Raw genomic sequence first — 14,548 nt, forward strand, 5'->3', positions numbered from 1 at the left:
GGGTTGTATACCCTTCCTTATCAGAAAAAGGCCTCCAGGAAATGCAAGGCAGCCACCTGACACCCCCTAAGTCCCTCCCTGGGAATGGCTTCACCAGGGCACAGTGAGGGTCTGAGGCAGTTCTCCTGATGGACCTCTAGACCCCAGGTAAAACTGGCATATGACATATCACCCCAGCTGGGGTCAAAGATTCCATCCCTTCCCCACCAGAAAAATAACTAGGTATTACAATCAAGCCAACATCTCAACTGCTCAAATGTACAATAGTATAAAGTAAATATCCTGAAAGTTCCCCACTGCCCACCCCACAATCCAGCAAAGACCATAGAGGCCAGCTGGCAGTAGCATCGACTGGTAGGTGGGTAGATAACACACATCCTGTAAGGAATGGCCAGCTCATAATTCATGACTTGAGAGAACACAAGCAGAGAAGATGTAACATGCAAGCCAGCAAAGGGTAGGCAAATATCCTTGACAGCGATGTCCTTGTCTCACCACCCCCAAGGGGACTCAGAAGACATCAGCCTGGCAGGGTTCAAAGCAGATGTATCTAGTTTATTTTGGAAACAAGTACTTTCCAGAATTTTTATTTCCCACATTTTAAGAACATTGAAGACTGTTTGTTTCTTTCCCAAACCCTCAATCCTGCCAAGGCCAGTTTTAGCACCTAAAGACCTCTCAGGATCCTAGGCCTAGAGATCCCTGAATCCCAGATGGCCTAAGGGCAAGAGACTGGCATCAACTTGCTCAGAATTTCTCTAAGCAGTTAGCTGCTCTTCCAGACCAGGATAGGGAGATTGCCTTGACACCCCCAGCAAGGGGAAACCCTGAAGGAAGTACTTCCAGGGGTGCCTGCCTAATGGTGCAGGTTTAGGCTAGCCCTCCCCAGATCCCTGGCCTGAGTGGTCTCCTCCAGCCTCAGGAGGAGTCATGCTGCCAAAATACTTTTGCAACTCCAGCAGGGCCCGGAAGCGATGAGAGATGACGTTCTTCTTGGCCTTGGGCATCTCTGCATACCTAAGGGGTAACAGTAGCTGCTCAGAGAACAGGGAGCCTAGACCCCAGAGGATGCCTAGCTCCATTCCACCTCATCTTACCCCCAAATCACAGAGTCCAAAGCTCAAGAAGCAGCCCCCCACACATACACAAAGTGGGACAGGAGCCACCAACTCCTGGCAGTCTATTAATTAAAAAAAAAAAAATGGAGTTTTAAATTCCTCTGTTGATATTAATGAACATGATGGATGTTAAATTTGTTCCAGTGTGGCTAAAACTTAAGGGAATCTGGGGAGAAGTGGATAAGCTGCATGTTTGATCAGCTTTGTCATCTGTTGACAGGAAGCAGCAGAGCCTGACAGAGCAAACACAGCAGTCCCCTCTAATGCCCTGAGTAAGTTGCAGGGGAGGATCCCAAACAGATGCGGGCTACAGGCCCATGCTCCATGCCAAGAATCCAGGGAGGTGAGAATCCACACCCGACTGGTGGGCTTCAGACCTTTGTTATCCAACACAGTAACCATTAGCCACATGTGGCTATGTAAGTTTAACACAACTGAACACAAATAAATCCAGGCACTCAGGGTGTAGCTCAGTGGTAGAGCACTTGCCTAGCATGCACAAGACTGGATTTAATTCCTAGCACCATAAAAAATAAATACAATTCTTCAGTCTAACTGCATTTCAAGTGCTCCACAGCCGAATACGGCTAATAGCTATCCAACCAGACAGTGCAGATACAGAACATCTGCTGCCCCAGAGCATTCTTGGACAGTGCGGCTTCACAATGTCCTTAGCCCTGTGTGGCTTCTGTGAAGCCTCAGGCCAAGCTCCCTAGGGCCTATCCAGCCTAGAAAGACTGATTCCAATATTGACCAATGTGTGCCACATAAATATGGGGAGGGGAGGTAGTGTGAAATACTGAGAATATATAGTATTATTTGAATAATTTTTCCAACCCAGACTGGAGAGTCAAAATTACTCCACAAAACTGTTACATTTAAATATTTTGATAAGCCAAGGCCAGAGAAGGAAAGCCAGCAGTAGCACAGCAGCTCAAGCTGGAGCCTGAGAGCTCAGGATACCCAGCTCCGCCCTGCTATGGGCTGTGTCACCAGATTCCTTGTGTCTACCCCAGCAGAGCTGCCTACAGCTGGAATAGCACTCTCAGAACGTGCCCCGCCCATATCCGCATGACTGCACTTGGGCAGGGTGCCCACCCAACCCCACATCCCAGGGAAAAAATGGGCTCCTTACGTCTGCTCATATCCATCAGGCTGAAAGCAGGGGTCCCAGCCAAAGTCCCGGCAGCCTCGGGGCACCACAATTTGGCCCTGCCACAGAAAAGAGAGCACAGGTGTATAACTGTCCATGGAGGAGATGCACTAGGAGGCAGTTTGAATTTGGTTAGTTAATGCATGTGATTAAACCCGGTTCACTCAAAATGTAATTCAAGGGGCTGGGGCTCAGTGGTAGAGCACTTGTCTCGCGCATATGAGGTCCTGGGTTCAATCCTCAGCACCACATAAATAAAATAAAAAGGTGTTAAAATATTAAAAAATATGTAATTCAAGGGAACTAAGGTGCTTATAAATGTTTGTTGAAAATCTAAATAAAATGCAAATCAGGGAATACAGGGAGTAACCATGTATTCAATTGGTCCACTAACACCTCTGGGGCCAACATTTTCCTCTCTACACTTTTGATAAACTGTGACTTCATTGAAGAAAAATGACTCAACCTAAAAAACTAATAGAAAACATTTTCTCCTAAGAGGAAGTTAAAAGCCAGTGATGTAGCTCAGTGCTAGAATGCTTACCTAGCAACCATGAGACCTGAAGTTTTATCCTTAGTAAAACAAAACCAAAAAAAGCAGCAGCAACAACCACCAACAACAAAAAAAACAAAAGAAGAAAAAGAAAACAAGAGAGGCTCTAGCAGGTAAACACCCTAATAGAAAGTATTGGTCTGGGATTGTGGCTCAGCGGTGGAGCGCTCACCTAGAACGGGCAGGACCCAGGTTTGATCCTCAGCACCACATAAAAATAAAATTCATTGTGTTGTGTCCATCTACACCAAAAAATTTAAAAAAAAAAAAAGAAAAAGAAAGTATTCAGCAGTGGCCAAACACATCCAGGAGCTTAAGTAATACTGGCTATAATAGTCAAATTCCAACATGAAAATGTTACAAAGAGAACAAATTATAATCCAATGTCGAAATGTCATTTTGCCATCAAAGTAAAAAAAAAAAAAAAGAAAATCTTTTCAAAACAGAGCTAGGGATGCAGTTCAGTGGTAGAGCACTTACCTAGAATGCAAGAGGTTCCAGGTTCAATCCCTAGCATCACAAAACAAACAAACCAAAACAAAAAAAGGCAATGGTGGATGATAGGGATAAGCCACATAAATGCCAAGTTATGCAGAGCCAAAGGCAAATTCTAATTTCTGCTAGTGGGGAGCTGTGTGATTAGGCCACTTAGTGTACCATTCTGAGCCTCACTCCTGCAACACATGTTTTCTGAGCACCTACAGTAGACCAGGCAGAGTTCTTAGCACTGGGGTCACAGCAAACATATCCTTCCTGCCTATAGTGAATATCAAACAGGCATGACACCAGTAAATTAATCAGTGATTAACAAATGCAAAGTACCTTAAAGGGGATCAACAGGGTGTTGAGTTCCAGAACAACAGGATGGAGTGACATGGATGGGGAGCTCAGGGAAAGACATAGTGAGGAAGGGACCCTTTAGCCATATACAGGGTTGCAGCAAGAACATTCCAGGTGTCAAACATAGCTGGCACAAAGTCTCTGAAACTCAGCACATCTGAGTTGCGGAAAGAATAATGTGGTTAACTTGCCACTGTGAACAATGCGTGTCTGGTTTGCAAATGTGGATAAGGAGTACAAGGTAAAAACAGAACAAGACGAAGAAACAAGCCTACTCAGGGGAGGTGGGGGCTGCCAGGCAACAAATGCAAGAAGCAGCTAAAGCCAGAAACAGGGAATGGTGAGGTCTGCAGTGACACAGGTCCCATCAACAGGTTCTTGAAGTGATGTTGTGTCACTGTAGCATTATTTTACAATAGCCGAGAGGTGGAAGTAATCCAAAGGTCATTGACAGGTAGGTCAATAAAGAAAATGTAGTCTATGTATACGATGGAATATTTTTTAGTCTTCAAATCACAGAAGTTCTGTCATGCTAATGAATGAACCTTGAACACTTTATGCTAAGTGAAATAAGCCAATCATAAAAAGACAAATATTGTATGACTCTATTTACAGAGGTATCTAAAGTAGTTAAACTCTTTAGAAGCAGTAAGTAGAATGGTAGATGCTAGGGGCTGGAGGACAGGAGTTAAAGGGAGTTATTCAATGGGTAGTTTCAGATTTTTTTAAAATGAAGTTGTGACAGGCATGGTGGCAAATGCCTGTAATCTCAGTGATTTAGGAGGCCAAGGCAAAGGATTGTGAGTTTGAGGCCAGTCTCAGCAATTTAGTGAGGCCTAAGCAATTTAGCAAGATTCTGTCTCAATAAAAATACTGGACTGAGAAAAAATTAGAGCAGGTTACAGATATCACAAAATAGGCCTTGTGCTGATAAGCTGGATATGGGGATACAGAGTTCATTAAGGAAAAAGGGCTGGGGTTGTAGCTCACCAGTAGAGCACTCGTCTAGCACGTGCAAGGCCATAGGTTGGATCCTTAGCACCACATAAAAAAATAGATAAATAAATGTATTGTGCCCAACTACTTCTAAAAAATAAATATTTAAAAAAAAACGGTTAAGGAAAAAAAAGAGGGAGAGGGCTAGGGATGTGGCTCAGGGCTCACTGGTAAAGCACTCCTGGATTCAATCCCCAGAACCAAATAAAAAAGTTCTGGAGATATGTTATACATATGAATATATTTAATGCTATTGTAATGTACACTTAAAAATGGTTTTGAACCAAGAATGTAGCTTAATGGTAGAGCACTTGCATACTTGCATAGCATGCACGAGGCCCTAGACTTAATCCCCAATGCCACAAAAAATAAATAAAACCAGCTGTGATGGCACATGCCTAGAATCCCAGCTTCACCCAGAAGCAGAGGAAGGAGGATCACAAGTTCCATATCAGCCTGGACAACCTAATGAAACTTTGTCTCAAAATAAAACTAAAACAAAACAAAACAAAACAAAACAAAACAAAAAAGGGGCTGGGGATGTAGCTCAGCAGTGGAGTACTTGCCTGGCACATGGGCCCTGGATTCCACACAAAATAGGGATGGGGGATGAGGCTCAGTAGTCAAGTAACCCTGAGTTCAATCCCTGGTATTCCCCACCACCACTACCAATTATTTTTTAAAACCAAGCAGGGTAAAGAAAAATATCTGAACAATTCCCAGAAAAATGTCTGGATTTTATCCTGGCAGGAGAAACTGAGCAGAGTGATGTGCTGGAAGGCACAGTCCTGTCATAGGGAAAGAATGGACAGGGTCTGGGGGCAGTTGACCAGCTGTGATAGAAGTGTAGACCTTGAGAAAAGCAGCTAAGCCTGAGTCAGACAGGTAGGTGTAAAGTGTTAAATGGCAGGCAGCTGGGAAAGGAATAAGTTAAGGTGAAGAATTAAAATTCTGAGCTAGGGTTTTGCTTGGTGGTGGAGTGCTTGCCTAGCACTGCATACAATGAATGTATTTCACTTGAACTCTCCTAAGGTTCAAACCCTAGTATTGAGAGAGGGAGGGAGAATAAAAGGAATTCTATGCAAACATGAAGTCAGAAAGGCTGTGAGACACTCAAGGTGGGCATTAGCCTTGGCAGATGGATAAGAAGATTTGGCCGTAGAGAAGTCTGGGCTATAGATGTAGCTTCAGGAGCAGTAACCTTTAATTTGTACAATTGTTTCTTATAGGGTACAAACTGCAGAGATTTGGGTGTACAAGGCCTCAGGAGTTGTTAATCATTTTGTTTCCCTGAACTAGTAGCTTCAGCGACCACAGAGGTTTGGGGATAGTGCTCAAGGGTGTCTCATACAAGGCACTGATAACTAACTCTGGATACCACATACCCTTCCAGGAAGGTCCAGCAAAAGACCTTGGATGTCCACTCAGGTCGCAACGCCCTCTGGTGGCCCATAGGAGAATGGCATCTGAGTGGGTACTTACTGAGGTTCGGCCCCTGAACAGGTGCACTGGCTCGCTGGGTTCCCCAGTGCTGAGCGCGAAGGTGCAGAGTGCATAGGCTGACTTGTCCTCAAAGCCGGCCAGAAGCTGATAGAGACCTGTGTGTAGATACTATGAGGGCTCAGTGCATCTGTGCTGCCCAGTCCCACCTGCCAAAGACCACCAAGAGTGAGAAGGAAAGAGTTCCTCAAGTTTGGATTAGGTTGGGTGGGAGGCTGCCAAAGCTTATCCTAGCTCTCATAAGGGAGCTGAGACCCAGATCAAGATTCTGGGTATCCGCTTTCCTCTGGCACAATGAGACCAAGGCTTTTATCAAAGTCAGAAAATCAACCAATACAGTAGGACCTTGTTTGATTTCCAGTGCAAAATGAACCATGTAAAGGCATTTTTGTCACAACTAAGGAAATCTCCAAACTAATTAGGTAATACTATGAAATTAACTGAGGTGTAACTCAAGTAGTAGAGTGTGTGTTCAGCATGGCTGAGGCCCTGGGTTCAATCCCTCGCACCAGTATGTATGTGTGTATGTGTACACAACACACACACACAAATACACACACACACACACATAATTTTTGTTGGTTAATGTTTTTAATTTTTTCATCTTTTAGACATAAAGGCTGAAGAACTTAACAGATATTATGGTGTTGGGGATTTGCTTTTAAATACTGGATTGAGAAAAAATTAGAGCAGGTTACAGATATGACAAAATAGGCCTTGTGCTGATAAGCTGGATATGGGGATACCGAGTTCATTATTTTTACTATACTTTAAAAATCGACAAATAATTGAATATATGTCTATTATTCTATTCTACTACTGTCCATGTTTGAAATGCTCCATGTATAAAGTGTTTTTTGAAGAAGAACCAATTTGGTTTACACATGAGGGTGACAGAGTATGGATTGCTGGGGTCTAGGACAGGCTGATCCTACGACCCATGAGCCAGGCCCTGGCTGAAACAAGCAACTGCATGTAATCACTAGGGTCAAGTCCCTCTTGAGATGCAAAATCAACCACAGCCCCTTTGTCCCTCAAATTCACAATACCTACCACCCCCCACATCTCACTACTCTCAGGAACAAATGAGTGGCAGTTTAAAGAAAGGAAAATAGAGATGGAAAGGCTCAATGCCAGGGACTACAGCCTGGGATTCCTGTTTACTAGTGGGGGACCACTCCCCTGAATTACCCTGATTCTCAGTTCCCAACAGATCCAAGGGAATAAACAATGAGGACAGTACCTTCAGGCTTTAACTTCTCCAGAAACCATTTTCTGCAAAAGAAATAAAAGAGTCAGACACCAGGAGCAGATGGATCTTCTGCCACTCTCTCTGGGCTGTGCCCTACAGGGATCAGAGCTCAAGAAAAACCACAGGGAAATGATAAAAACTGTCTCAACTCAAAACTAAGAGAAATAATCTAGGGGCAGGGGGTGTAGCTCAGTGGTACAGCATGTCTTTAATACATTAGGCCCTGGGTTCAATCCCCACTAACAACAAAAAAGAGAGGGGGGGGTGGGGAGGAGATGGAGGGAGGTGGGGGGGAGAGAATGATTTAATAGGAAAACTATTTTTGCCTGGAGGCAAACAGGCAATGCACAGAAGAATCAATAACCAAACAAAGGCCTCAACCTCATTGGTAACAAGAGAAATGAAAACTAAGACTGCATGGGATAACATTCCACACTTCTCAAAGTGCAAAATATTAAAAAAATCATAATCCTCAGAGCCAGTGAGGATGTGAGCAATATAATACTATAGACTAGAAATATATACAGGTACTATTGCTTTGGCAAGCAAAACGATCATCTAAATGTTAAAGACATTTATACCTCAAACCTAGCAACAGAACTATGTATATATGTCACCATGCATGGTGGTATATGCCTATAACCCCAATGACTCAAGAGGTTGAGGCAGGAAGATAGTAAGTTCAAGGACAGCCTCAACAAATCACTGAGACCCTTAGCAACTTGTTAAGACCATCTCAAAATAAAAAAAAAAATGAAAAAATTAAAGGGTGCTGACAATTAACTCAGTGGGAAAGTACTCCTAAATTCAATTCCCAGTACTAAAAACTAAATAAATTTTAAAAACTGTGCTTATGTTCCTAAGCCCATGGAGGGATCTTCAAATTGGAGTAATTGTACCTAGAGATACACAAAGACCTTCTAAGGGAGTCCAGGGCACTGGGTAGTTTCAAAGAAATAAATTTTCAGATCTCAACTTCCTTATTCTTTTCCTGAAACTGATATATGAACATACCACTGAAATGGGTGGGTTCCCCTTTCCCATCTCCACTTACACAATCACATTCTCACACTGTACAAAAGAAAGGCACACCTCTCTATCCCTAATCCTTCTTTAGGATAAGAGAAATACTGGTGTTGATGTTGGACAGTGAATGACCTGCAATATCAAGTAACCAATCATTTGGCAGTTTCAGTGGTTTTGTGGTTGGGGCCCTAGAAAGGGTTTGGTGGGAACACTTACATATACGGGCCAGGTAGCCCTCCGAGGGCGTTGAAGCACAGACAAGTATCCTCCACCAGGACAGGCCCCTGTACCTACAGCACAAGGACATAAATCCCTGAGACCTACAACCAGCAGTAGGCTCCATCCCTGCCCTGAATTTCCAGGGCACTCAGGCTAAAGCCAACCCAGCAGCCAGTTGAGATCTGCAGAAGATAAAGTCCCAAGGCCCTGCCCTCTTTATCTTCATTTTAGAGATAGAGACACCAAACCATTGGCAAGTGTAAAGCTAGCTCCAGATACAGCAATGGAAGTGCTGGGATTCACATCCAGGCAATTCAACCCTTCATAACATTTCTCAATTTGCAAAAATGTGCAAGTGCAGGTATGGATGTGTATAGGGAGAACATAGGGCTGAAATGTACATACTGAGAATCAGAAGAGGGTGGTTAGAGAGGGAATGTGTGTTTTTATGGTAGTCTTGGGGGATACCAGGCAGTTAAGGCTGAGACAGAATGGAAGTGTTTCAAAGCCAACAATTACTGATCCAAAGCTAGCTGGGCCTGAGCAGTTCTTTGAAATCACAACAGAACTGTGTCCTCTCTATTGTTCTCTAACTGTTCTCAGCAGGTACAACCTCAGGAACCACCACAACAAGCTACAAAAGAGGACTGAGTGTGGGACAAGCAGGACAAATGTAAGATAAGCACCTGGCGGGCCGCCTCCTGACACTTCTGTATGGAAATTTCATCCGGCTCTCCCTGGTATTCTGGCACTTTTTAGGGAAACAGACATACACAGAGTCAGGTCAAAAGAAGATAGAGAAATGGAAACATCTTTTAAAAATAAAACAAAACAGAGACATACGGTCAATTTTCTGTGCCACCAAAGTGCATGGAAATTTATCTCCTAGGATCTGAATGACCTGTTCCAAAATGAAAGAACATTTATCACCATCTACTAATAATTCCCCATTAGTACCTAAACTGTCACTGACCTTTCTTATCAAGTAACTCATGCATCACTCCTCTAAAGCTTACCAAGTCAAGTCCATGAGCCTCATCCCAACCTTCAGGGTCTAATTCCAGCAAATTAGCACCCTATCTCCTCACTCCTCTGTCTCCTCCTATTTCAGGCCTCTGCTTGTGCTACTCATCACCCTACCTTTTTGCTTCTCAATCCTTTCGGAAACCCTACCCATCCTCTCATACCAGGAATTCTCTGTCTGGGATTACCCAGAATTCAGGAGACCTGTGAACCTGAATGGGAAAAAAATATCCTTCTTTATTCTCACTAGGCTCCCAATTGAAATTTTGTCCTCTTTTAATATCATAAATATAGACAACAAACCAAAATAGTGTTATCAGTTCCTGTGACTTTTAAACCTATTAAAATCACAGATGTTTTTGTACCATATTATAATTTTGCCTGTACCTCAAAATATTTACAGGAAAAGAAGAAAAAAGTCTTTACAATCTTTTTTTTTTTTTTTTTTGAGGTGCTGGGGATCAAACCCAGGATCTTATGCATGTAAGGCAAGCTCTCTACCACTGAACTACATCCCCAGCCTCCTTGCGATTTTAAAATCAAGGAAACTGCACACATTGCTAGATTGAATCCTTTAATGCATTAATAAAATACATGTAACAAGACCACAAATATTTTTAATATTCTGAAAACTGTACTTCAATATAGTTGATCTTTTGTAATCCTATGTATTTTTGTACACTTAAAACCATTTTCATAAGAAGGAGTCCATGGGCTTCATCAGTTTGCCAATGGGGTTTCAAGAGATGAAAAGTCTTCTGTTCTAGATGAAGTTCAAGTCATCTTCTCTAGGGCCTTGTGAAGCCCAGGTAAATGCTGTACCACTGAGCTATACTCCCAACCCCAGACTGTTTTTGTTTTTGTGCTGGTGGTCAAACCCAAGACTTGCACATACTAGGCAAGCACTCTACCACTAAGCTACATCCTCAAATGTTATTCAAATGTAGAAGGCCATATTCTTAGTCAGAGGCTTGAGGTCTGTATGAACTCCATTCTGGATGGCACTGTCTGACTGGTCTGGCTTCAGCAGGGTGTTAGCTCCCAAGAATGTCAACCCTGTCCTGACACAGAAGTGCCATCAGTCTCTATGTTACAGAGAAATGCAGGTTCCTCTACTGCCCCTCATTCATTTGTCTCAGACATATTTAGTAAGTGTAATCCTAATTGCCCACACATGACCTCATCTCCTTGGCCATGGCTAAGAAGGAGCAAACCCTTGACTCAAGTCCTGCCAATCACAGCTGACGTCTAGCAGAAGTCTCATTGTACCCTCCACCAGTAGGAAAAAAAGCTGAAAGACTCCAATAGAAGTAGGGATGAATATGCAAAGGAAACTACAAGGACAGGTCAGCCTTGAGAGCTAATCCTTAAGTCCTTTAGGATACCTTAGCATCATATTCCTACCAGACCTTTGCCTGATACTTGTAGCCAAAGATGTTCTGTCAATCCCCAGAGACCTCTCAACTAGCTTAGACAGAAACTTTGGATCTACTGCTTCTTTTACTCCTGTTTCATAGTGCTGTGAAGCAGATGTCCCACACTATCCTGCTAGGACTCAGAAACAATACCCCAAAGTAGCAACTTGGTCCCTCAGAAGCAAGCCTCAAAAAGCAAAGTCTAGTCAAGCATGGTGGCACACTGACTCTGGAGATTGAGGCAGGTAGAACTAAGTTTGAGGCCAGCCTGAACAACTTAGTAATACCCTGCCTCAAAATAAAAAGGATTGGAGATTTAGAGCACCCCTGGGTTAAATCCCCAGTACTTCATAATGATAATAATAATTATTGTTATTTTTAAAAAACTTAAAAAGCAAAGTCTCTGGCTTTCTATTCTGTCTCCAGCTCCCCTTTCTCCTCCCAAGGCAAGCCAGAGAAACTAGAAATGCTTCCCAATGTAGGTCATAGAAATTAAAACTCCTTCTACTCAGAATGAGCTGGAAAGCCTAAAAATATTAATATTGCCCTGCCTTCCTGTCCTGAAGCTGGCCATAAAGAAATTCTCTGAATTATCTTGTCTGACTGTAGATGGTAAAACCTCCAATTCAGAGGGGGTCCTTGCCTATACAATTAAGAAATGTTGCACACAGAGACCAAGAATCAGAACATGCTTTGTTCAGTCTATTAGCATAGGATTATACCCTTTTTGTCTAATCACATTTCCACACAGTTGTCCATGTTCCATCAAATCTAAGAATAAAAATAAGCCTCTTTCAGGCTGGGGGTATAGCTTAGCGGTAAAGTGCTTGCCCAGTAGTAAGCTGAAGGCCGCCCTGGGTTTGATTCTTAGCACCAAAGGGGTTGAGAGAGAAGAATTCCCTATCTTTGGATCTTCATTCTGAAGACTCTGTTGTATATAAAATCTGGATTAAATACATTTTATGATTCTTTTTCGCTAACTTGTCTTTTGTTAGTTGTCAGCCATGACTCTTATAATGGGTGGGGAAAAGTTTCATTCTATCTCACAAAAGCCAAAACTGGCTAAGAGTGCTTCTGGACCGTAGTGGGGCATGGCCTGCTCAGTTTGAGTCCCTATCCACGCCCTCTCTGGATCCCTGCACCTCCAAATCAGCAGCAGCATCTAGATTTGTCTTAGAGATACAAGTGAGATCTCAGGGCTCCAGTGTGGGTCTAGATAAAAGAGGAGAACTTTGAGACTTGTGCTAAGGGCCTCGCCACTCCTCCAGACCCCGAAGCACCTGACCTGACGAGCTCTTAGGTCTGTCAAAACGTTCATCCCTTCAACTCTCAGGGAACCCCCACTCCGCCGCGGTCCCGTCCTGATCCCCCAACGCCTTGCGGACGGTCAGGTCCTGACCCACGCTTCCCAGGGGGCCAACTCTTCGTTCTCCCTCTACGCCTCCTCTGCATGCTTCCCTCGCCTGGAAACCCCATCTCAGCCCTACTCCCAGCCATCTCCAGGTCAGCTCCCCACACCCTCCTGGCACCTCCTCCAGCTTCTTGGCGTTCCCCGTGACAAACACGATCTTCTTCCCGGTCAAGGAGGCTGCCATGACGAGCCCCGGTATCCGCTCAGCGCTCCCGGAAGCCCATTTGCCTGAAGTCGAAAGATACTTCCGGCTGGAGACGGAAGTGGGAGGCTCGGTTTCCGGCCGAATTGGGGATCCGGAAGCATACCTCCGGTGGCGGGTACATCCTGTTTCGGGGTTGGAGAAATGCTGTGTCCGCCGCTGAGCGCCAGGAATCCTTGCATAGATGAACAGCTTCTTCCAAATGAGCAGCCTGAACGCCTGGCGCTAGTCGGGAGAAGAATGGCGCGGCACCTTTTGTTCCCAAATTATCGGGAACTTCGGGTGCTGAGTTTGAGGGACCACGGACCCGGGCACCAAGAAAAGCAAAGAACCAATGTGGCTGCTGATGAGCTGCAGCCCTGTGCCCTGGGAGGTTGTCACTCTCTGTGGGCTCAAGTCTGTCCCAGAGAACCGGCTCCTAGGCAAGGGCTCCCAAGCCCTTTTTCCTTACCTTACTTTCAGCCCCACTCCTTGAGTTCCTCTTTGCCGACCATCTCAGAAATGCTTACTGTAAACTTAACCTTGGCGCAACCTAAAGCAAGCCCGTTTTTTTGTTTGCTTTGTTTTGTTTTTCCCCATCTCGCAGTGTTGGGAACTCAATATTTTGACTCTCTGGTTCTTTCATCTGTCCAGCCTTTCAAACCCATCATTCATTTTCCATGGCCACTGCACTGCAGACAGAGGTATCCTCCTGTCTCAATCTCCAGAGTGGCTAGGATTACAGGCATGCACCTCTGCGTCTGGCTGGTCTGTGTTGATAATGGATTCCTCAGGTTATTCTGATGCTCATTAGAGTGAGAACCACTGCTTTGATTGGTGACCTGCTCTCTTTTATTGAGGCAGAAACCCTAAACATTTATTTTCTGCAAACCCCTTAGAGGAGTGGCTTTTGGGAATTTTGGAGCAGAGGAGAGTCTGAAGACATCAGTTACCCCAAGGATCCTGAGAAGAAGACAAAGGTTCCACACCATCCGCATACCTTCCTTGGATCTCAGCGAGCTCAAGTTTCAGCTTCCCTTTATTCACTCCCCCAACCACTACTCCCGGTTTGGTACCCAGGATTGACCCCAGGGACACTTAACCACTGAGCCACATCCCCAGCCCTTTTAATTTTTTTTTTTTTTTGAGACAGGGTCACAGTAAATTGCTTATGGTCTTCCTAATTGCTGAGGCTGGCCTTGAATTTGAAATCTTCCTGCTTCAGCCTCCTAGTTACTGGGATTACAGATGTGCACCACCATGCCTGGCAACTTTTATTTGCTTTTATAACACTGGCCTTCCCTAGGAATACTAATATCCTTACTGCAGATTCATAATCATCTGTGTTTTTATTTTGTTTCTTCCTTATTATGGTTTAAATATGAGGTGTCCCCCCAAAGTTCCTATGTTAATAATGCAAAAAGAAAAATGATTGGATTACGAGAGGTATAACCTTACAGTGAATTAATCCATTTGATGGAATAACAATTTGAATGGGTTCCTGGTGTTAACTGCAGGCAGGTGGGATGTGGCTGGAGGTGGTGGATCACTAAGGGTGTATGATAGGGATTATATATTATTTTTCCCTGGTTTCTTGTGATCATTGTTAGAACTCATGGGGGGAGGGGGAAGACCACTGACTCCAATTAAAATCAAATTAAAGCAAACTTATTTTGACCGGCGGGCTGCCTCTCCCAACATAAACCATGGGAACAAGACAGCACCACAGTTTTCTTGCAGCCCAGCTTTGTAGCCCAGAAAGTTACACAAGGGGGGAGGGTGTTACAGATAACAAAACTCTGACAAGCATAACACAAAGGCTAGTTTATATTTTTGCTGGCCTGACATCAGAACTTATGAA

The 14,548-nt window shown here is 44.0% G+C and overlaps 1 protein-coding gene across 2 annotated transcripts; it reads right to left on the bottom strand.

Moving 5' to 3' along the window:
* Positions 1–534: 534 nt before the first annotated feature.
* Itpa (inosine triphosphatase) lies at positions 535–12,776 on the bottom strand. Of its 2 annotated transcripts, XM_005320525.5 has the most exons (8): positions 12,625–12,776; positions 9,501–9,558; positions 9,344–9,408; positions 8,655–8,728; positions 7,404–7,435; positions 6,143–6,258; positions 2,254–2,330; positions 535–1,017 (listed from the first exon to the last, which is right to left on the bottom strand). In XM_005320525.5, exons 1-8 carry the CDS (start codon positions 12,688–12,690, stop codon positions 876–878), a joined length of 630 nt encoding a protein of 209 aa, XP_005320582.1. In that variant the 5' UTR covers positions 12,691–12,776; the 3' UTR covers positions 535–875. The 2 variants fall into 2 exon arrangements, with proteins under 2 accessions (XP_005320582.1, XP_077907624.1); XM_078051498.1 differs by lacking the exons at positions 9,344–9,408; positions 9,501–9,558 and having other exon boundaries at positions 12,625–12,759.
* Between the last annotated feature and the right edge of the window lie 1,772 nt (positions 12,777–14,548).

This window comes from Ictidomys tridecemlineatus, chromosome 5 (assembly GCF_052094955.1).
Source record: "Ictidomys tridecemlineatus isolate mIctTri1 chromosome 5, mIctTri1.hap1, whole genome shotgun sequence".
Lineage (NCBI taxonomy): Eukaryota > Metazoa > Chordata > Mammalia > Rodentia > Sciuridae > Ictidomys > Ictidomys tridecemlineatus.

Excerpts from the sequence above, each read along its gene's own strand:
- Itpa (XM_005320525.5), bottom strand. The coding sequence starts at position 12,690 with ATGGCAGCCTCCTTGACCGGGAAGAAGATCGTGTTTGTCACGGGGAAC. Across the intron at positions 9,409-9,500 it reads GGTGGCACAGAAAATTGACC|TGCCAGAATACCAGGGAGAG; the intron begins GTATGTCTCTGT and ends TTCCCTAAAAAG. Across the intron at positions 7,436-8,654 it reads GGGCTACCTGGCCCGTATAT|AAAATGGTTTCTGGAGAAGT; the intron begins GTAAGTGTTCCC and ends TTTCTTTTGCAG.